This window comes from Zingiber officinale, chromosome 8B, assembly GCF_018446385.1.
Source record: "Zingiber officinale cultivar Zhangliang chromosome 8B, Zo_v1.1, whole genome shotgun sequence".
Lineage (NCBI taxonomy): Eukaryota > Viridiplantae > Streptophyta > Magnoliopsida > Zingiberales > Zingiberaceae > Zingiber > Zingiber officinale.
This window is the reverse complement of record NC_056001.1, coordinates 7,153,768-7,176,118: the sequence shown is the minus strand read 5'-3', so window position 1 is coordinate 7,176,118 and position 22,351 is coordinate 7,153,768. Positions and strand designations below refer to the sequence as shown.

At 37.9% G+C, this 22,351-nt stretch overlaps 2 protein-coding genes across 3 annotated transcripts; both read right to left on the bottom strand.

Moving 5' to 3' along the window:
- Positions 1 to 1,623: 1,623 nt before the first annotated feature.
- On the bottom strand, positions 1,624 to 3,090 carry LOC122017764. Its single transcript, XM_042575453.1, has 4 exons — positions 2,941 to 3,090; positions 2,529 to 2,759; positions 2,364 to 2,436; positions 1,624 to 2,238 (listed from the first exon to the last, which is right to left on the bottom strand). The coding sequence occupies exons 2-4, from the start codon at positions 2,708 to 2,710 to the stop codon at positions 1,945 to 1,947; spliced, it is 549 nt and encodes a 182-aa protein (XP_042431387.1). The 5' UTR covers positions 2,711 to 2,759; positions 2,941 to 3,090; the 3' UTR covers positions 1,624 to 1,944.
- A 518-nt stretch (positions 3,091 to 3,608) lies between these two features.
- Positions 3,609 to 13,625, bottom strand: LOC122016495 (anthranilate phosphoribosyltransferase, chloroplastic-like). 2 transcript variants are annotated; one of them, XM_042573810.1, is made up of 11 exons: positions 13,483 to 13,625; positions 13,077 to 13,314; positions 12,835 to 12,978; positions 12,583 to 12,744; positions 12,420 to 12,503; positions 6,514 to 6,702; positions 5,382 to 5,472; positions 5,182 to 5,241; positions 4,910 to 5,028; positions 4,019 to 4,153; positions 3,609 to 3,885 (listed from the first exon to the last, which is right to left on the bottom strand). In XM_042573810.1, the coding sequence occupies exons 2-11, from the start codon at positions 13,299 to 13,301 to the stop codon at positions 3,877 to 3,879; spliced, it is 1,218 nt and encodes a 405-aa protein (XP_042429744.1). In that variant the 5' UTR covers positions 13,302 to 13,314; positions 13,483 to 13,625; the 3' UTR covers positions 3,609 to 3,876. The 2 variants fall into 2 exon arrangements, with proteins under 2 accessions (XP_042429744.1, XP_042429745.1); XM_042573811.1 differs by lacking the exon at positions 6,514 to 6,702.
- Positions 13,626 to 22,351: the final 8,726 nt, after the last annotated feature.

Below are 22,351 nucleotides of genomic sequence, written 5' to 3'. Positions count from 1 at the left end.
TGTTTTATATAAAAAAATATAGTTCTCTTTAGTCCCATATCTTAGAATTGACAACACTATAATCAAAGAAGCTTCTATAAATATTTTAAGCCGACGATGTTAAAAAAATATACTTTTCTTAGTTTTTTTTATTGAGACAAGTATAATATTAAATTAAAAGAATTTTTTCCTTATATATTAAATTAAAATAATTTTTTTCATAAGGAAGCCCGTTATAGTAGTTTGTTGTTGGGATTCTCTAGCGTTAGTATTGCATGGGTCTGACGAATCTTACCCAAATAATTAATTCTTGGTTCTAAGGGTAACACTACACACGCAACGCGTGTGTACGATCACACTAGTTATTATTATGTATAGTTGGTTTTGTAACTAAGGATAATCTAGTAAAATACTAAACTAGGTTATTCATTAAAACCTTCAAACAAACATATTTTGGTTGCATTAGCTAGATTGAACCAAACAACATTTGGTTATATTTTATTTCTCATAACCTTGGTTATGTGATTATCTGATAATCACATAACCAAGATTATACATGATAAGAACCAAATACACCCTAAAATTTTTTACAAAAATCAAGTAGAATTACAATCGGTCTGAAGAAAATATCAAAGTTAACTCAATCAAGCCGACCACCAAGTAAATCTAAACGGCTTAACGTCCTCTCTGGATGAAATCCAAACTCTCATTACTTAAGAAGTAGATCTGACTCTGGGTTGAGTAGATCTAATCCTGAAACAAGTCCGAACTGGATATGATCCTGAAACAAATCCGAACTAGATCCAGCTCAGATCCGTAACCAGGTTGAAATCATAACCATCCCGACAGGGGTCGAACTGTTACGGTTCCAGCCCATTCAAAACCGCCGATTAGGTTGTTTTCTTTAATATTTATAGATAAAATTTATTAAAAATAATGATACTGTTAGGACCTAAACTCTATTTTTTTTTTTTAGAAATTCAATATTCTAATAAACTAGGGTATAGCATATTAATATTTTTTTGTTAATTAATTATTTAATAATTAATCAATATTTTTTTTATTATTTCAGTATTCTTAATAGTTAAAAAAATAAAAAATAATAATTTATTTCAAATATGTAATAGTTTATTTATATCAGTGTAATTTAAAATTTTAAAGGGAATAAGTAAAAAAAATAAATCCCAGACCGATGATTTGATAGTTAAGGAAGTTGAGAATTTTTATTTTTCAAAAGGGTTCTTGTTGATGGCAATTCATGAAACTCTTATAAAATCATAAGAAAATAGGCAACTTATATAAATACAAACTATTCTTTATATTTTTTTATAAATTCATAAATTTTAAATATTTTCTTAATAATAATCTTTGATAAACCATAATCATCATAAACGATTAAGAATCAACATGCCAAAAACCATCAAACTCGAACCTAATAAAATGTCTGTCCCACTGTTTACCATCGCACCAAAATCGTCGGGCATTCCAAAGATACTCTTGGTACTGTTATCGCATGCTGCTCGTGATGAGTTCGACAAAAACAAATTAATGCGTCAAGCAGATTACTCGAACTTCTCCATCAGCATCACACAAAAACGCACAGGAACATTCAACTGCAGCATAAATCAAAGAACTCCCACAACATGAAAACTGGGATGGAACTCCATGAATGAGCCTATTTTTCGTTTTACAATTCAACGCCCCAGTTTAGACATAGAATACAATAGCACATGAGCTTAGAAGGCTTACACTCCTTCATTTCACTTCAAATCTACAAAAGAACCAAAAACGCAAAACCTACTCGGAAAATGAAAGACTAAACAAGATGCGAGACAATTGAAATCCAATTTGCAGATTCAGTTCTCTCACTTTGCTCTCAAACTTTGTTTCTGTTATTTAGAATCTAATAGTGGATGTTAATGATTAGAGTCTACACATTTACAAGGTGGTCGTTGTCGTCGTCGTCTAGGCTACAGCAGTGATGCTGTTGCAGCGCTGCCGGTCGCGGTTGAGGCAATCAAAACCCTCGATTCGCACCCTGGCAGGCTCGTAGCTGATCTTGGCAGAGGGACAGCCTTTCTGTGCCGGAAGAATCGGCGCGCTCAAGCTGGACTGGATCGCCGGAAAATGACCGACGGGTACCGGCGGCCGGTCCTCTCCGAAGCGGGAGTCGAAAACAACGGGATTCGCCACCCGTCTCGGTGGAGAGCCACAGAAGAACGAGGGGGATGAAGGCACGGAGTTCTCTGCTCCTTCACCCTGCACACACACGCGAAGAATTTGTCAGATCATAGAAACAACAGCTATAGCTGAGAGCTTTACCTTTACCCAATGAATTGGAAGGGAAAAAAAACTTTGGAAGGGGGAAAGCTAAAAAAACTCGCCTTTGGAAGAAGGAAACCGGGAAACACTGCTCCAGCTTCCGGATCACAAGGATCCAACAGATCCAAGTGATTACTGCATAAACGGGGAAGGAAGATAAGAGATAAGATTGGGGCAATCGAATTAGTGAACGTACGAGCGTCGATCAAAGAGGAGAAGGGAATCACCTCGGAATCCGTCGCAAGGGCCGGACCGGGACAGCAACGGAAGGAAGGGGAGCCATCCGCTGGTGCTTGGGGCAGATGGCCGGGTGTTTGCGGTCTGCACCAGCGACGGCGAAGGATCCCCCCATCTCCTCCCAGTCCTCCCAGGCAGCTAAAGCGTTCTGTTGCACAGCGCAGTGGTTCATTTTAAAGTTCGATCAAAGTCGATCTCTTCGAGATCCACAAACAGAACGCCTGTAGAACATCAAAAGTTTGTCATCGAAGATAAACTAGAAAATAGCCAAAATCTTAGCTCAAAATTGAGGGAAAAATTGGCGAAACCATAAGCTCAGATCGAGGAAGAATAAGCTGAAAAAATATTGTGCGAAAAAAAAAAAGAGAGGAGAGATTAAGAATCAAGATTTGATCTCTTTACCTTAGCTGCCTCCCTACGCGAGGAGTGAGCGATACAGGAACGAGGAGAACGGGTAGACAAGGACGGATATGACAGATTTATAACGCTCCATCGTCTACCCGGAAGGCTAATTTTATTACGCAAAGAAAAGTTGTTATGAAATTTATGTCGGTTGCCCTTCTTTGCGTTTTAATCGTTCCGAGTCGTGCAAGAATGCGACAGTGCCGGTATGTATCCAACCATGTGAAGGGCACGTGGCCTGTTGGTGGTAGGCGAGGCCGGTCGGGGACACGAAGAAAGCATCTTCTTCACATGGCCCAATCGTGCATAAATGACGTATTCTTAATTTATTAAATTGTAATAATGCCGATGGTCATGTGCCTCCGGGCTGGTCTAAAAATTTATATTTTAATTAAATAGACACAAAAAAACATCACGCAGGATCGAAATTTTTCACTTCAACCGTGTGTACATATGGACAGCAATACCACATTGATACGGGCACCGCAGTATATATTGCACTTGGGGTAATTGCCCTTTTTTAATCCTGGTCTATTGCACTCCTAAAAATAGATATTTTCCTCAGGGGTCCAATGTCAACTAAATGAGTCATCAGTATCATTGATAGCAATTTATCAAATTTTGTCCTCCCAAACCATCTTGAGTTAAAAGCGGCATTGAAACTAAAATGAAAGAACAAGGCTTTGTTATCCATATACAAGTGTCAGCATCCCAATCACGACAGATAAACAGGGTCATCCACATTAATCAATATTCCACAATTATTCAAGTTGAACATTTATTGCATTGATAAATATAATATCACTCGGCTTCACATTCTACCTTTACCTCAGCATGTCCCAACGAGGAAGTCGAGTAATTTATTGCAGATAGATCCAGCAACTAGGCTTTTTAAACCAATCGAGGAGCTGATCATAGAGACCGCAAATTTGCTTATCATGGTCTCTGTATACAACAATGCAAATGTGAGAAAATTTTAGAGGATAAAAGTATCCATGCACACAAAGTAGCAACGAACTACTTTTTTATGAGCAAGCAGAACCGAAACAGCAAAACCAAATGGAAACTATTAACCAACATTGGAGACTGCAATCCAGGAAGCTAGCGTGTTGATGGCGTTCCCAGATCGATGCGTCTCTTGAGCTAGTGCTACACCATCACTAAAGTTACTCACATGGCCGGTGACGAGAAGAGCAGCTGCGGCATTGAGAACCTGCATCATTGACGGGATTATAAAGAGACCAAATGCAAGCACAGAGATGTTCTTAGTATACTTCACCTGATGTAAGTTTCAGTAAACTCTAGCCATTGCTATATTCAACTTGAATAATTGGGAAGCTTTTAAATTTGATCAAGCAAGAATGTTAATGTAGAGGATTTGGGGCAAATAACAGCAGTCAATCAAAAGGATAAGAGAGAACGAAGTAACAAAAGAGCAACTTCATTCACAAAAAACAAAAAATAGTATGAAGTGCAAAGCTTTCAATTGGAGGTTCTCAACATAAACTTATTAACATAATTCTACCTTCTACATATAATAGAATATTAAAACAACAGTTTTCTACTTAAGCTACAGCTAGTATATAACTTCAAGTAGTTTTAATGTTGGCAGAGAATTAAAAAAAAATGTCTAAAGAAACTGATCAGCAAAAATAGAAGACTCCTATAGCTGCTAAAATTGAAATTTTCATTATTAAATTACCACCAATCAGTTTATTTGCAAGATTACTATGACTTGTGGGAAAGATGCAACCACTCATTTCCATGCAATAAGATGATGCAACAAAACCCCTAAAGGATAAATTGGCTATGTAAAGAGTAGAGAGCCTATGAAAACTAGCTAAGCTAGCCAGTATTCTGTAAAAAAAAAGTCATTTTGCTTTCGAATTTACTTTAAAACTGAAGAGACATGTTGCTGCTGAGAAAATTGAAACAGCAACTAAAATTGACAAAAAAGGAACTGCCTTACAAGTGCATCAGCAATTGGCCCCTTTTCACCGGACAATACTCTTCGAAGAACTTCTGCATTAAACTGTGGGCCGCCTCCTTTAAGATCTTCTAGAGTGCAACGAGGAATACCAGAGTCCACTGCATCACCATGTATTTCATTTACTAGGAAACTACAGGGGGCTTAAAGATTATAGGAATGGGATAACACATTATTATTGCAGTTTGAGAGTTTAGTTTTGATTCAGTCAAATTATAATTATCTGGAAAAAGATGCACAAATGAGTAGCCTACATGGTTCAAAGTATAGTTTGTTTATTGCTGTCGGAGAGACATCAAGGAAATATCCAGATCCTGCAGGGAAAATCAGTTTGTAACATAATCAGTAAAAAAATTGAAACTGTATTGGATGAGAAAAAAAAAAGCATGGACACTAGTTCCAAATTAGATAAAAGCTAAACCAAAAAAGGTTCACTAAAAAGATTTGATCATACCAAGTGGACTTATCTCATCTAAACCTTTAGAATGAACTACTAATGCTCTCTTCATTCCAAACTTCTGCAATGCTTTAGCCATTTTGTGTACCTGATCAAGATGAGAAAGAATTCAGCATCCATAATTTTCCTTCATTATCTAAACACGTAAAGTTGTTGCAACGGTAAAGTTGTTGCTTTGTGACCTAAAGGTCACGGGTTCGAATCCTAGAAACAGCCTCTTGTAAAAAGCAATATAAGGTTGCGTACAAGGGATCCTTCATGACAGGAGCTTCATGCACCAGACTGCCCTTTTATCTAAACACGTGGGAATAATTGTATTTTTTAGGAGAAACTAATAGTTGAAGATTTAATTCTTTGCAACCACTATGATCTAAACAAATAAAAACACTCAGGCACAAATATTGTACCATAAGTGCAAATACTTTGGAATTCTTTTCCTCTCCACAACCTGAATTTCCCTAAGGTGATTAGATATAGGCGTTATGTGACCTTACAACATATTCTCAGACATTTGTCCATGTGAGACAAATGGAAGCAGAGCATCATACCATCAATAGACACCTTCACGTTGATCATGACTTAGAGGTATAGGCCTGGCTCAGAAACTACATGGAATTGGAATGAAATTCATTCCATCCCAAAATTATTAGTCATTTGAGAGGCGAACACCATTAGAATATATAGGCATATGGATTACCATACTTATTCATCTCAAACTAATGGACATGACTCATTCTAGCTTTATAAATTTTATCACCAAAAAGTAATTATGTGTAACTATAATCAAGAGAGAAAATAAACTGAGATGATATGATATATCCAAAGGCGACCAATAAATTTTATAGATACAAGAGTTAAATCAATTAGAGTAAAAGGTGTAATAGGTTGGAGGAAGGCCAAAGAAAATACTAGTCAATATACTAAAAGATGATTCGAACTAATTTAAACATTACTAATGGTATAATTTTCAATTAATTTAATGGTAAGATAAAATTCATTCAGTGAACCCCAACCCCAAATAGTTTTGACATACAAAGCTTGATACTAATGATGATATCGAGTTATTCTAATTGATTGAAACAAAAACAATTCAAACTCTGATAAATTATGACAGACAAAAGTTACTTACTATCTCTTCTTGGTATACACCAACAACCGCATATGGCACTCTTGCTGGATTCAACATTGGACCCAAAATGTTGAAGATAGTCTTCACTTTAAGCTTTTTCCTGACAGGACCAACTATTTTCATTGCTGGGTGATAAAGTGGGGACATCATGAACCCTATACCTGCTTCCTTCACACAGCCTTTTACCCCCTTTTGCAATAATAAAACGTTCAATGATCAAAACATGAAAAGAAACACATTTGAATATTTATATATTGCATTATACTGTTTTAAACATATAATCGTATTTCATTTGCTTATAACATATTACTTGTTGGAAATTTAATGTAAATGAGAAATTAAATCTTGATCGTTGGATCAAGATTGACAAATCTTGTTCATCCAACTTGAAAGGTTTAAGTGCCCTTTGGATGGCTCAATTTCATTCATTGATTTCTAAAGGGTGGCATCTAATGAAGAGGTAGTGTGTCTCTCAAGAAAGGATGTGATCTATATTATCCAATTCAAAATGGATGGATGAAATCTAATTGAACCAAGAGGTTCTTATACCCCTTCATTTAGTATAAATAAGATCTCTCACATCCTCATTTCAATCACTCAATTCCTTCCGAGCAAAGCAAACATTGCATTCCATACTTGCATTGGAGAGTTCGAGAAGTTTCTTCGGTTCGGAGGTCTTGTGATTTAAAGTGCTACTATCGCAAGATAAAATTGTTGTATCTTGGGAGACGATTGCCGTGTTCCATGAGCACCGTGTGTCGGGCAAATTCGTCTTAAAGATATAGAGTCTAACTCTAGCCTCGACTTCGCCAAAGCGGTGTTATACTGTTATTCTGCCCGCGCTCAAATTGCATCACAACAAGATCCCAACAATTTTAAGACGAATTTATTCGTGCAATCTTAATGGATTCATCATCGACGGCTCCTGTTCCACCGGCACACGGCGAAAAACTATAGAAGTTTACAGGTACGGATTTCAAAATGTGGTAGCAAAAAATGTTATTTTACCTAACCATGTTGAACTTGTGAGGTTCATACGTAAAGATGCACCCTCCATATCTCAAGGCAAGGCTGATAAAGATAAGAGGGGGGACATATGATGCTTAGGGACATAGTAAATTCTTATGTCGAAACTATATCCTCAATGGCTTGGACAACACGTTATACGTGTATATTCCAATGACAATTGCAAAAGAGTTATAAGAATCTCTCGAAAAGAAGTACAAAATAGAAGATGCCAGAATGAAGAAATTCATCGTCGGCAAATTCTTAGACTTCAAGATGATTGATTCCAAAACTGTGACAATTCAAGTCCAAGAGTTGCAATTGATCTTACATAATCTGCATGCCGAGGGCATGATAGTGAATGAGTCCTTTCAAGTTGCCGCGATAATCGAGAAACTTCCACTTTTGTGGAGGGAATTCAAAAATTATCTAAAGCACACGCGAAAAGAAATGGGACTTGAAGATCTAATTGTAAGACTGCAGATTGAAGAAGATAATCGCAAGCAATCAGAATCAATAAAAAAGCTTATATTTGCAAAGGCAAATCTGCTAGAACCAAACACTGGCAAGAAAAGAAAGTATCTCAGCAAGGACAGAGCTAAAGGACGGCCAAGAAGTTCCAAGGAACATGCCACAACTATGGCAACCGAATCACAAGGCCAAAGACTGTCGACATCTAAAGAAAATCACTCAAGTGCACATGACTGAAGATAAGTCAATGCCAATAGATATGTCAGAATTAGACCTAACTGTCATTGTATTTAAAGCCAACTTGATGGACAATCCAAGGCAGTGGTGGGTCGATACTAGTGCCACACGACACATTTGCTCTGACAAGGCCCAGTTTTCAACTTATACCCTTATTAATGGGAGAAAACTAGTCATGGGCAAATTTGCAACTTCCAACATTGTTGGTCTTGGCAAGGTGGTACTATCAGGCAAAGAAGTGACACTAATTGATGTGCTTTATGTTCCCGACATTCGAAAGAATTTAGTATCAGTGTCGGCTCTTGTCAAAGCTAGATTCAGGCTAGTGTTTGAGCCAAATAAATATGTATTGAAAAAAAATGATCAATTCATAGGCAGAGGATTCATGGAGAACGGTTTATTCAAAATGAATGTAATGGTTGTACACCGTGAATTCAATGACAATAAAATTATAAAATTATGCTTATTTGGTCGAGTGTTCTAATTTATGGCATGATAGACTTGGATATGTAAATTATAACACTTTACGATGACTTGTGAATTTAAATTTATTGTCAACATCTAATGTTGATCCAATACATAAATGTGAAATATGTGTTGAAGCTAAAATGACAAAATGGTCTTTCCATTCAGTGGAAAGAAGCACGACCCCTCTAGAATCAATTCAACATATGACTTAAAATTCGTGCAAACCAGAGAAGGCGGAAAGTACTTTGTTACTTTTATTGATATTGCACAGATACTGTTATGTGTATCTATTGAAAGGCAAAGATGAAGCCTTAGAAGTATTCAAAAATTATAAGAATCAAATTGAGAATCAAATTGGTCAACTAATTAAAAGAATTTGAAGTGATCAAGGAGGAGAATATGCTAGTCCATTTGATGAATTTTGTGCAGAATCTGGCATTATTCATCAAACGATAGCTCCTTACTCTCCTCAATCAAATGAGATTGTCGAGCGTAAGAATCGAACTCTTGAGGAAATAATGAATGCTATGTTGATAAGTTCGGGTTTACCCCAGAATTTGTGGGGAGGAGCTATTTTATCGGCAAACCATATTCTCAATAAAATCCCTCACAAAAGGAAAAATAAAACACCTTATGAGTTATGGAAGGGTTATAAGCCCTCTTATAAATATCTGAAAGTGTGGGGGTGTTTGGCTAAGGTGGAAGTGTCTAAGCCAAAGCAAATCAAATAGGACCAAAGACAATCGATTACATTTTTATTAGATGTGCGAATAATAGTAATGCATATCGATTTTTGGTGCACAATCAGCAGTCTTGATGTACATGTTGGAACAACAATTGAAACAAGGAACGTGATATTTTTTTTTTTTGAAGATATCTTTCCTTGCAAAGATAGGAAAAAAAAAAGTTCAAATAAAAGAACTTATGAAACTGCGAGCAAAGATAATCTTAGAAATATTGAAGAACCAAGACGCAGTAAGATGGCCTGAATAGTAAATTTATTTGATCCTGATTTCATAACTTATATGTTGAAAAATGAACAGGACAATAAGCAAAGCCTTATCAAGTTCCGAGACTCCCTTTTCGAAAGAAGTCATCAATAGTGAAATAAATTCCATCATGCAAAACTATACTTGGGAATTGAAGGATATTCCACCTGGAATAAAGCCTTTAGGATGTAAATGGATCCTAAAGAAGAAATATAAGGTTGATGAAACTATTGAAAAACACAAGGCAAGACAAGTGGCAAAGGGATTCAAGCAAAAGGAAGGTCTTGACTTCTTTGACACATATTCACCAGTAACAAGGATCATCCATTTGAGTACTCATTGCTATTGTTGCAATACATAACCTTGAGATACATCAAATGGATGTGAAAACACCCTTTCTAAATGGTGAATTAGAAGAAATATATATAGAACAACCTGAAGGGTTTGTGGCTCCAAAACAAGAAAATAATGTGTGTAGACTTGTGAAGTCACTTTATGGGCTAAAACAAGCACCTAAACATTGACATGAGAAATTTGACAAAACTATGATATCAAATGGATTTAAAATAAATGAGTGTGATAAATGCATATATATCAAAGGCACACCTGACTCGTTTGTCATTATCTACCTATATGTAGGTAGTAATCATGATCTAATCATGACTACTAAGAAGATGTTGACCAAAACCTTTGATATGAACAATATGGGTATAGCGGACGTTATACTCGATATTAAGATCGATAAAACATTAGATAGAATTATCTTTTCACAATCTCATTATATTGAGACAATATTAAGGAAATTTAATGTATATGACCTTTCCCCTATAAAAACACCGATGGTCTTAAGCTTGCACTTAGTTAAGAGCCATAGTGAACCTGTATCCCAATTGAAATATTTGAGGATAATTGACAATTTGATGTATATCACTAACTGCACACGTCCGAATATTGCCTATGCAGTCAACAAATTAAGTAGATTTACAAGTAATTCAAATGATGATCATTGGAAGGCATTAATAAGAGTTCTTAAGTATTTAAGATATACATTAGAGTATAGATTACATTATACGAGATATCCAGCAATATTAAAAGCTATTGTGATGCAAATTGGATATTTGATACAAAAGACTCTAAATCTACCAATGGATATGTATTTACCATTGGTGGTGGAGCAGTGTCATGGAAATCCATGAAACAAACTTGCATAGCTCGATCAACTATGAAATCTGAGTTTATAGCCTTAGATAAAGTCGCAGAAGAAGCTGAATGGCTTCGTAACCTCTTAGAAGATATCCCATGTTGGGAAAAACCCGTGTTCGCCGTGATGATATATTGTGATAATCAATCGGCAATTGTAAGGACACAAAATAGCTTGTATAATGGTAAGTCACAATATATTCGTCGACGATACAATACCATTAGGCAGTTAATCTCTAACGGAGTTATCTCTGTCGATTATGTCAAATCGAAAGATAACTTGACGGATCTATTTACAAAAGGTTTGAATAGCGATCAAATATATTGCATATAAAGAGGCATGAGATTAAAAATCTACAAACAAGAACATTCATAGTGGTAACCCAACCTTGTTGATTGGAGATCCTAAGATTTTGGTTCCATGGGACAACAAAATTATGAAAGTTCGAGTGAGCACTTGGACTAGTTCCCCTCTCATTCCTAGGATGGAAAAGTGCTACCTACGATATGTAGTGGAGTTAAATTATAAACTTTTAATGACTCCTATACTTAAAAAAGTATAGTATGGTAGGATACTCTTTATAAGAGGTCATCTATATAAGTATGAAGACAAACTGCTTTAATGAAATACTTATGAATCCAAGATGTTATCCATGGCCAAAACGAACAAAACAGTGAGAACTATAAACAAGTGATAAATGTTATTGTGTATGTATCATTATCTTGGTTTACACGAACGGTTGAGTAGTTCAAGACATCGTGTTCACTAAGCAGCATAGTAAATCCGATGATACTTTACTACGGAAGGTTCAAAGCCACAAGCTACCTCTCCTGAAGCAATAATCTTTCAATTGAACTCTCCTTAGGTGATAACATGCATACATTAATTTTTATTCATGTGAGGGATTGTTGAAAATTTAATATAAATGAGAAATTAAATCTTGATCGTTGGATCAAGATTGACAAATCTTGTTCATCCAACTTGAAAGGTTTAACTGCCCTTTGGATGACTCAATCTCATTCATTGATTTCTAAAGGGCGACATCTAATGAAGAGGTAGTGTGTCTCTTAGGAAAGGATGTGATTTACATCATCCAAGTCAAAATGGATGGACGAGATCTAATTGAACCAAGAGGTTCTTATATCCCTTCATTTAGTATAAATAAAATCCCTCACATCCTCATTTCAATCACTCAATTCCTGCCAAGTAAAGCAAGCATTGCATTCCATACTTGCATTGGAGAGTTCGAGAAGCTTCTTCGGTTTGGAGGTCTTGCAATTTGTAGTGCTACTATCGCGAGATAAAGTCGTTGTATCTTGGGAGACAATTGTCGTGTTTCGTGAGCACCGTGTGCGGACAAATTTGTCTTAAAGATATAGAGTCTAACTCTAGCCTTAACTTCGCCAAAGCGGTGTTATACCGTCATTCTGCCAGATTGCACCACAACAAGTTCTCAACATTACTAGTTATAGTTGAGAGAGGATTAAGAAAAAAAAACAGGTTTTAGGATAAAGAAGAGTTTCCTAGAGTACTACCTCAGGGCCTAACTGGATATTCACCCCCAGCGCCTCCAATACATCGGCGCTCCCACAGGCAGAGGAGCTGGATCGATTACCTTGCTGCACGAATAGGGAAGTATCTTTATTATTTGCCTGTGTATATTGTTTACGGCCTTTACGGATCATGAACCTGTTCTACCTTTGCAACATTCAGACCGGCTGCTGCAGCGAGTATAGAGGCTCCGGTGGAAATATTAACCGTGTTCACCCCATCTCCGCCAGTACCAACAATGTCAACTGCATCATCAATTCCATCGACCTTCACCGCGCATTCTATCATCGCCCTCGCCAATCCAACAATCTGTTCAGTTAAAAGAAAGAAAAGGAAGCGCCCATAAGTTGCCCCTTGTGGAATTACAAGATCCAAAGTCTAACAAAGTTTTAGGCATACCTCCTCGAAGGTCTCGCCTTTAGCGCGCAAAAGCACGAGGAAGGCGCTAATTAAAGCCTCGTTCGCTTCATTGAGCAAAAACTTAAGGCACGCTTCCGCCTCTTCTTCCGCAAGATCGTTTCGATTTATGAGCGATTCAATTACCTGAGCGACGCAATGTTCGAAAACCCTAGCTTATAAAGAAAAATAATAAATCGGACGAAAGGAACAAGCCCAGAAATCAATCACAACGAGAAGTTCACCTCATTGAACCGGACCTCCAAAGGGCGGCGCAGTGCGGCGCTTGTGGCCGACAAAGCCGTCAGGGGTCGATTATCCACAAATATGCTACCGCGCGAAGCAGATGGAAGATTGAAGAAGCATCGACGAGGTTGCCAATTAGAATGCTGGCTGCGCCCCCCGGAACCGCAGAGAGAAGACGCCGACCAAGAAGAGGTCAGCTTCCCGCAAATCGACGCCATTGACATCGACTGATCCTGTCTGAAAACAAAATAAAAAATGTTCAGAACATTCTACAACCTCTGGGTGCTATGGAGTAGTATTTATCGAAGTGGCAGAAGAAAGGGCAAAGATGCCAATCGCCGAACGGGAGAGTAATGAATACAACGACGAACCAAGCGCAAAAATGGAATGGATTGAATTGGTTACCGAGATTAGATAGTCGGAGACGTTTCGGAGAGACCGATGGGACTTCGTTTTTTTTGAAGGGCGACGACAATGGAAACCCGGCCGGGAGATAAGGGAGGGAGGGACTTCGTTTTTTTCCATTCAGAAACAATGGTACCGAGAAAAGTTTCTTTATGCCAAGAGCGAAAACTCACGGGTAAAACTTAGGCAATAAGTTGGAATCACACATGGTTATCTGCTGCAAAAGGAAGCCTGATCCCCTTGTGCACAATACACAGCCCATACAACCTAAGTTAGACACAGCTTACGTGTCATTACCTAGGTTAATGTCTCGGTTATGTACTTTTTTTAATTATGTATCTATATGTACATCCCTCTATATCCGTGAGATCGATTCTAGAGATCGTTGATGTAACAGTTCCATTTATTTTTTTTTAAAGTTAGATACAGCCTATTTTCTAATCTTCTATTAATATGTAAGTATTAAGGTTTAGAAAATACAGTAAGTAGTATGAGTTGAAATGGTGTAGAAATTTGTATAATTAATGGTACCATTATGTAGAGCGCATGACCTGATCCGAGAGTTGCAAGTGGAGAATGGGGTGTAATTCCGCCCAATGTTTTGCTGCTGAACCATGGCATACCATTGACCCTCCTCATTATATGGAGTTTATTATGTCATTTCTTCTTTAGAAAGAAGTCTGCTTCATGGGAAGATGAATATAGAGAACAATGAGTTGTCATCAGGACTGTAGCATATATTAGGGGGCGTTTGGTACGTACGTTTTTTATTTTCATTTTCTAAAAAATGTGCGTTTTCTGAAAAATGATGTTTGATTTGCGTTTTTCATGCGCGTTTTCTAAAAAATTGACTATCATTTTCTAGAAAAATAGAGAATGATAAAAAATTATTTTCTGTTTTCTAGAAAACGCGTATTTTTCAGAAAATGAAAATGATGGAAAATCAAACGCACCCTTAGTATTTCCTTTCTTGTTAATGTTAAAAGTTCTTTCAATACTCTTGTTTTTTTTTTCTTTTATGGACTTTTTAAGTAGAATCAAGAAAGATATTTAAAACAATGTGATTAAAATGTGGATGCACGATTGAAAATAATTAAAAACACCTTAATTATTAGTCAAATGAAATGCATTTGCTTTGCCCCCCGGTAGAGTAACATGATGCCAACCCAGCCTAGACGATTTTACAGTAGATTTTCGACTGTAAAAATCTGGGCGAATTGTCAGGAGTATTTTTGAACAGATCGAGAGAGAACGGTTTACCTCCAGAATTAATAGGGTTTATAAGGTCTGAATACTTGAATTTAAAAAAAAATTCCCTTTCGCCGGCCACGGATGCGGCGCAATGGTGAAGCAAAAATAGCACATAAATTTCGGTAAGAAAAACAAAATTCGCATTGCTGAGGTGTATGTTAGAACATCTTAATACTGGAAGATATTTGACGGAGATATTTTTTTAAATATCTTTTTCTTTTAAATATCCTCATTGGTGGGGATATTTGTTAAGTGATTAGAAATTTATATCAGATGATTTCCTTCTTGTGTGGGGCCATCAAAATGATGGGCTACCATTTTTTTTTTAAATTTAATTAAACCGAAAATTTTGAAAAAAAAAAAAACACGAACATTCCAAAAGTAGAACGTTACAAAAACAAAGGTCGTAAAAAAACAAATTAAAAAATAGGAACCTTGAAAAAAAAATCAAAAATGAATGTTGGAAAAAAAATATCAACCGAATGTTGGACAACGATCATTTTTTCGAACGTTGGACAACGTTCATTATATCTTTCTTTATTATAATTCTGAAATAAAAAAAATATTTTTCATTCAATATAAGTATATATTTATATCCATTTATATTTAAAATATATATTTATGGATACATTTAATTGATAAAAAAATTTCGAAATAAAATGTTGAAGATATGAAATATTTTTTTATTTTTTTAAATTTTGATAGGCCTGCGAGTTGGCCCGCTAAATCCACAACCCGCCTTAAATTGTGTTGGGTTAAAAATTTCCCAACCCGCTAAGTTAATGGATCGGCTCGCCCTGCTCCGCCAAATGTTTGGCCTACCACGGGCCGACTCGCCCCACCATAGATTGACTCGTCTAACAGCTCTAAATTCCATTTATTTCCATTAATTCCACACTCATTACATACCAAAAATTTAGAGAAAAATGGATCAAAATTCCGATCATTATTCTAGGGATTTGTTCAACTCTCCAAATATCGACAAAAATTCTAATGAAGAAAGTTCTCGAGTTCATTTTAATATTCCCGAAGACACAACGAGCCCTACAATATCAGATCCCGGTGAACCGTTATTCATGATGGTAGTGCGCAATCAATTTAAAGTGGTTGAATTCGTGCAAGATTATCATGGGAGTACAGAAAGAAGAAGAACAATTACCAGAGAACATGTTGCTGAACACAGTCAACTTGTCAACGATTATTTCTGTGTTGAACCGGTGTATACTGATGACATGTTCCGACCACGATTCCGAATGAGAAAAGAGTTATTTTTGCAAATAGTCATTGATTTGAAAAATCATCCTAGTGGACTTTTTAAATGGAGGGAAGATGCAGCGGGAGAAAAGGTCTGTCGCCACTTCAAAAATGTACGGCGGCTATCCATCAACTGGCTTATGAAGGTTCCGTAGTCCGTAGACCAATTTGACGAGCACTTGTGAATGGGTGAAACAACTGTCCTCGAATGTTTGTCCAACTTTTGCCAATGTGTGATACAAATATACGGAGGTGAGTACTTAAGAAAATCCAATGCAACTGACATCACTCGTTTGCTTGAAATACATGAACAAAAGCATGGTTTTCCTAGAATGTTAAGAAGTCTTGATTGCATGCATTGAGCCTAGAAAAATTGTCCGGTTGCGTGGAGGGCACAATACACACGAGGCGATCATGGCTATCCAACAATTGTGTTTAAGGCAATCGCATCTGTCGATTTGTGAATATGGCATGCATTTTTTGGAGTTGCTGGATCTCACAATGACATCAATGTGCTTAATGAATCACCTTTTTTTAATGACGTCTTAAAAGGAAATGCACCGGGAGTTAACTTTATTGTGAACGGTACACGATATACAAAAGGATACTACCTAACAGATGGTATATATCCGGAATGGGCCACTTTCGTCAAGATGTTGCAATATCCATCGGAAGTTTTTCCTGCCTTCAGCATCCGAAAAAAATAAAATTTAAGGAAAGACAAGATGCTGCAAGAAAAGATGTCGAGCGGGTATTTGAGGTACTCCAAGCTCATTGGGCAATTATAAGAGGTCAAGGGTGACATTGGTTTATGGATAAATGCAAGGAAATCATGCATACATGCATTATTTTACACAACATGATTGTGGAGGACGAAGGTCATGCAATATCGATTTTAGATCACGAAGAACAAGATACTATCACAACGAATCATGAATCAACTAGTGAATTTGTTGAATACATTCGAAGAAATTCTGAGTTACATGATATTCAAGTGCATCATCAGCTTCGTCATGATTTGGTTATACACATCTGAAAAACATGTCATCGTGATGAGTAAATAACTAATTTATTATATATGAAATATTTAGTTATTCAATTTCAAATTTGTGAAATATTTGAACTTGTATGTTGTAGTTTTTTTTTAAAATGTGTACACCCGATGTTCTATTATATTTGTTTAAATAAAATATTAATATTAAAATAATTATATTGAATAATTGTTTAAATAAAATATTTATGAATAAATGATAGACAAAATATATAAATAATACATATTAATTTATTTAAGTGTAAAATTAGATGTAGGTTAATAAAATAGTAATGAGACCTATAAATATTTAGTTGGTGAGATATTTGATTGTGAAGTTGGAGATATTTGAGAGTGAAATATATAAATATTTGGTTGGTGAATTCATTGTGAAATTTAGGATATTTGAATAGTAAAATATTTAAAAAATGAAAACTAAGTGGGACAATAAATATTTAAAAGAAATATTTTCAACCATCCTCTTAGTGTATTCGTTAAGTTTCCATGTCTCAGTCAAATCGAATCTATTATACTGGCCACTAATTTCCCAAAAACCCTTGCATTATCTTATTAGTCAAATAGCCGTAAAAAAAAACTCTTGAAGAAAAGACCAACAAATAACCATAAAATTTAATGATTCCGTAAGAATTAATTTCTCAGTAGATAAAAGATTATTCCCAATTCGATCGTCTTAGTTCACTCATTGACTTTATACCATGAACACTTATAGATCATCGAAATCCACCAGAAAACTCGTGAGGTTGCTCTTTTTTATCATGACTATTTAGTTATTTTTCTTGTCTCCCTTATAATACCATTACCCTTGACATAAAACAGAACTCAAATAATTTTCTTGTATTAAACATTACCATTCCGAATAAGATAAATATATTGTCATAATATAAAATAAATGAACATAAGTAATTATTTCACAATTACACAACTGAATTTCTTCCATAGATTGTCCGCCCGTGGGTCAAGCTCACAACCAACCCGTGTAGTAGCCTATATATTTAAGATTTTCTTCAATTCAAATTATATATTTTTCTTTTACACTATGATCGTCATGACCATATTCTTCACACGCGTCGGTTCTATTTCCACATGCATGACTAGATGCATCTAAAAATGTTGGTACGTGAATATTTTGTAAACAATTGGGCATGATTTGAAGAATAATAATACATCATAGAGAAAAAAGAATACATGACTAATGAAGGCAATAACAATAACAATTTATCTTTCATTTTTCACTTTTACTCTTGTTATTTTCTATATGTCATATACTTAAATACCCTCCCCCTCCCCTCCCCTCCCCTCCCCTAGATCTTACCCTGCACATTAATTAGCAATAATATACATAGGAAGAAATCTTAAAGAAATATTCAGAGATAGACATATAAATTTATGGTCCACCATTTCATTTTTTTTATGTTCCATCATTTTATATATTTATTTTTGAGCATTTTCTTGAGATCTTTCCTTGTACAAATCATTTTTCTTAAAAAAATCACTAGATCCAATTTGTTTATAATTAAATTAGATAAAAAATTAGTAAGTTAATTATATTTGATCTCGTATTAAACTAGAATTAGAGATGCACAAGCAAGTTAATTACAATAATGAGAACACCTCTCTACTAATGCAACAAAGCCCCCGACAAAGGTACAGCAGAAGGGCGTTAAGTTGTCACATAAGCGTTCACAGTTCAATTCTAGCTACAGTGCATTTGTAGAGATTTTTCCTATAAATGAAGTGTGCAATTACGAAATAGTGAACTTCTGGATCGTCCGTCATGGGCATTTCCCAATTTATGGTTGTGTCAAATTCGATCAAACCTGGTTTAATTTTTCTTTGTATCCCACGCAATAACAAAAAACTCCCTAAATTAAACAGCTCTCGTAAATGAAGCCCACTGCATGTTCCGTATGTCCTCCCTCCATGTCACGCTGGCGAGACGTGGCAAGTCTCCATCTCCCATTCCCTCCTCTACCCCTGCCCCTACCCTACAGCTGATCTAGCGACAGGCCTGTACCCTCTACTGTCGCTTTATCCCTGCCTCATCCCAAGCCTTAGCTCAAATCCTCCCTCGTCGTCCTCCGGTGACTCCCGGTTGACGTGTGGCCTCTCCGCTGTCACTGCGCTTGGGTTCGCCAGGCTTGTCGACTCCTGATTCCGCACCCGCCGGGAGGTGGTGGCCCCGGGAGTACATTCAAGGCGCTTGAATCAGTTCCTTGACTTGGAAGAGAGTTGATCCCGTCCGGAAATTGAGATGGACAGAGGTTGGCGACTATGGCGGTGGCATTGACTAAGAGAGGACTTTAAAGTACCACAGAGGTACACCTAAGACCCTCGCTGAAACAGGGAGAGGGTAGCAGTAGAGTCGATGGTACTACAAACATGTACCCATACAAACCAAGCACACAGGAGCGTTAGAGCCCAAAAACTAGGGAAGAGGTCTCTAGCGCAAGCTCTCCGATGCTCAAGTCAAGTCCTCTCCAACAAAGCAGCGTACAAAGAAAGAAAAGGAATGGTAGTAGATGCGTGCGGATATGTGCATACCTAGCCAACGGAGAGGACTTCTCCTTTTATATTGTTATTCATAACTTTCGAAATCCTGCAATATCAGAGAATATCGGGTGTCAGGGTATGTCTGGTGGTGGAGGGTGTACAGTGGACTCCCATTGGGTAGAGGAAGGTTCCACTTCAAGTATGTGGCCGAAACATCAGAATATTCCCTGACCAATAGTTATTATTCTCTAGAAGGCGATTACGATTCTCTAAAAATGTTATTTCGTAGTAGTAGCCGACCTGCCCAGATCCAACCGGGAGTAGACTGAGACTGATGTCCAGGAAAGATGAAGGGACCGAGCCCTGATGTCCTGACTGGAGCATAGCTAGCCAAGAGTTAGACTGAGATTGATGTATATATAGGAAAGATGAAGGGATCGAGCCATGATGACTTAACTGGCATATAGCCAAGCAAGACTTCATCCTTTTGGGACCCAGTCAGGAGAGGAAAGGGTCCGATCGCCACCTCCACTTGACCGTTGATTTCCACATCTCCTTGATCCTTGACCTCTACATCCTCTTGACCCCTAACTTCAAGACATTGCTAGGGCCCTCTCTCATGTACTGTATCACAAGTCTTCCCTCTAAGTCTAGTAGAAGGAGACTCAGGTCCGACTGACTACACCCTAGTTTGCTTGTGACTTTGCCATTCAGTTGAACGAGAAGGGAGAGATGTCTCACGTTGAACTATCTTCTCCCCTTCCCTTGATTCCATAAATGTTGCTCCTTCCCAATGGCCTTTGCCCTTGTGACACGGGGTTGGGGGGTCCTGAGTATAGCGTCAGATCGGTGGGCTCATCGTGTACCTCTGAGCGTGTATCTATATCGATGCTGACTGAGCGACGGAAGCAATGTTGGCCTGATAACCCCGTCGAATGGTGCTAGAGATACTAAGTGAGCCACGAGAAACAATAATGAATGAGTGGGACGAATATCGATGAAGTACCGAGTGAGGCAAGTGTCGGGCGAATGGAAAGTGTCGGACAAAGCGACAAGTGAGATAAGTATCCGACCAAGGAGGAAACATGGCCTACTAGTCATTGCGCGCGAGAGCTTTGTTCGCTTGTAACTCACACAGGGGTGAGAGTTTGGAAACCCTACCGAGAGGTCGTTGATTGCCAGAGCTCTACTCGCTTATAAGTTGTACTGGGGTGAGAGTTTGGAAACCTGATTGAGAGGTCATTGTTCATGAGAGCCATGTTTACTTATAACTCGCACTAGGACGAGAGTCTGGAAATTCAACCCAGAGGTCGTTGGTCGCGAGAGCCCTGCTCACTTATAACTCACACTAGGATGAGAGTCTGGAAACCTGACCAAGAGATCGTTGGTCACGAGAGACCTGCTCGCTTATAACTTGCTCTGGGGTGAGAGTTTAAAAATTCAACCAAGAGGTCGTTGGTCGTAAGAGCTCTGCTTGCTTATAACTCGCACTGAGACGAGAGTCTAAAAATCTGACTGAGAGGTAGTTTGTCACGAGACACTTGCTCGTTTATAACTCACATGGGGGCGAGAGTCTTGAAACTCAACCGAGAGGTCGTTGGTTGCGAGAACCCTGCTCACTTATAACTCACACTGAGGTGAGAGTCTTGAAACCTGATCGAAAGGTCGTTAGTTACGAGAGCTCTGCTCACTTATAACTTACACTGGGGCGAGAGTCTGGAAACTCGATCGAGAGGGCGTTGGTTGCGAGAGTCCTGCTCGCTTATAACTCATACTGCGGTGAGAATCTGGAAATCCTACCGGGAGGTCGTTGATTGTGAGAGTCCTGCTCGCTTATAACTTGTACTAGGGTGAGAGTCTGGAAACCCAACCAATAGTCGTTAGTCGTGAGAGTCCTGCTCGCTTATAACTCACACTGGGACGAGAGTTTAGAAATCTGACCGAGAGCTCATTAGTCACAAGAGTCATACTCACTTACAACTCGCACTACGACAAGAGTCTGAAAATCTGACCGAGAAGTCGTTGGTCACGAGAGCCCTGCTCGTTTATAACTCGCACTGGGACGAGAGTCTGGAAACCTAACTAAGAGGTCGTTGGTTGCGAGAGCTCTCCTCGCTTATAACTTATACTGGGGTGAGAATCTGTAAACCCTACCGAGAGGCCATTGATCGTGAGAGCCCTGCTCGCTTATAACTTACACTGGGGTGAGAGTCTAGAAATCCGACCGTGAGGTTGTTGGTCCCGAAAGCCCTGCTCGCTTATAATTCACACTAAGGCGAGAGTCTGGAAATTCGACCGCGAGGTCGTTGATTGCGAGAGCCCTACTCACTTATAACTCACATTGGGGCGAGAGTCTAGAAATTTAACTGAGAATAGGCATTGGCCTCTGCGACGAACATATAATCGGGTGAGTACGGGCTCGATGGCTAGTCAAATGTTGATCAAACTTGAGTACTGCTTCTACTCCGTTGTTTGGAGGAGGCAACAACCCCGATGCCTCTTTCTCGAAGTCGCCTGCCCCTTCCTCGAAGGCTGCTCTAAGGAATTACAAGTCTCTGAGGTATGGTGTCGGTGATATCATGTCATGGTCATGATTTCCCTGTTTCTTTCATCATAAATGTCATTTTATAGGTAAGTGACATGTGTTCTTCCAACTTCATTCTGATACGATGACTGGCCACCACCTTTTTGCACGAGCTTCGATAGCGCCTCCATCTCTCTGATCCGATGGCCACTTTCAATAGAACCATTTCAATCATTTGGCTCAACTCCCTAAGTATCTCAAGGGTTCTGGTTTTAAAACCCCTAAGCGTAGCTGCTAAC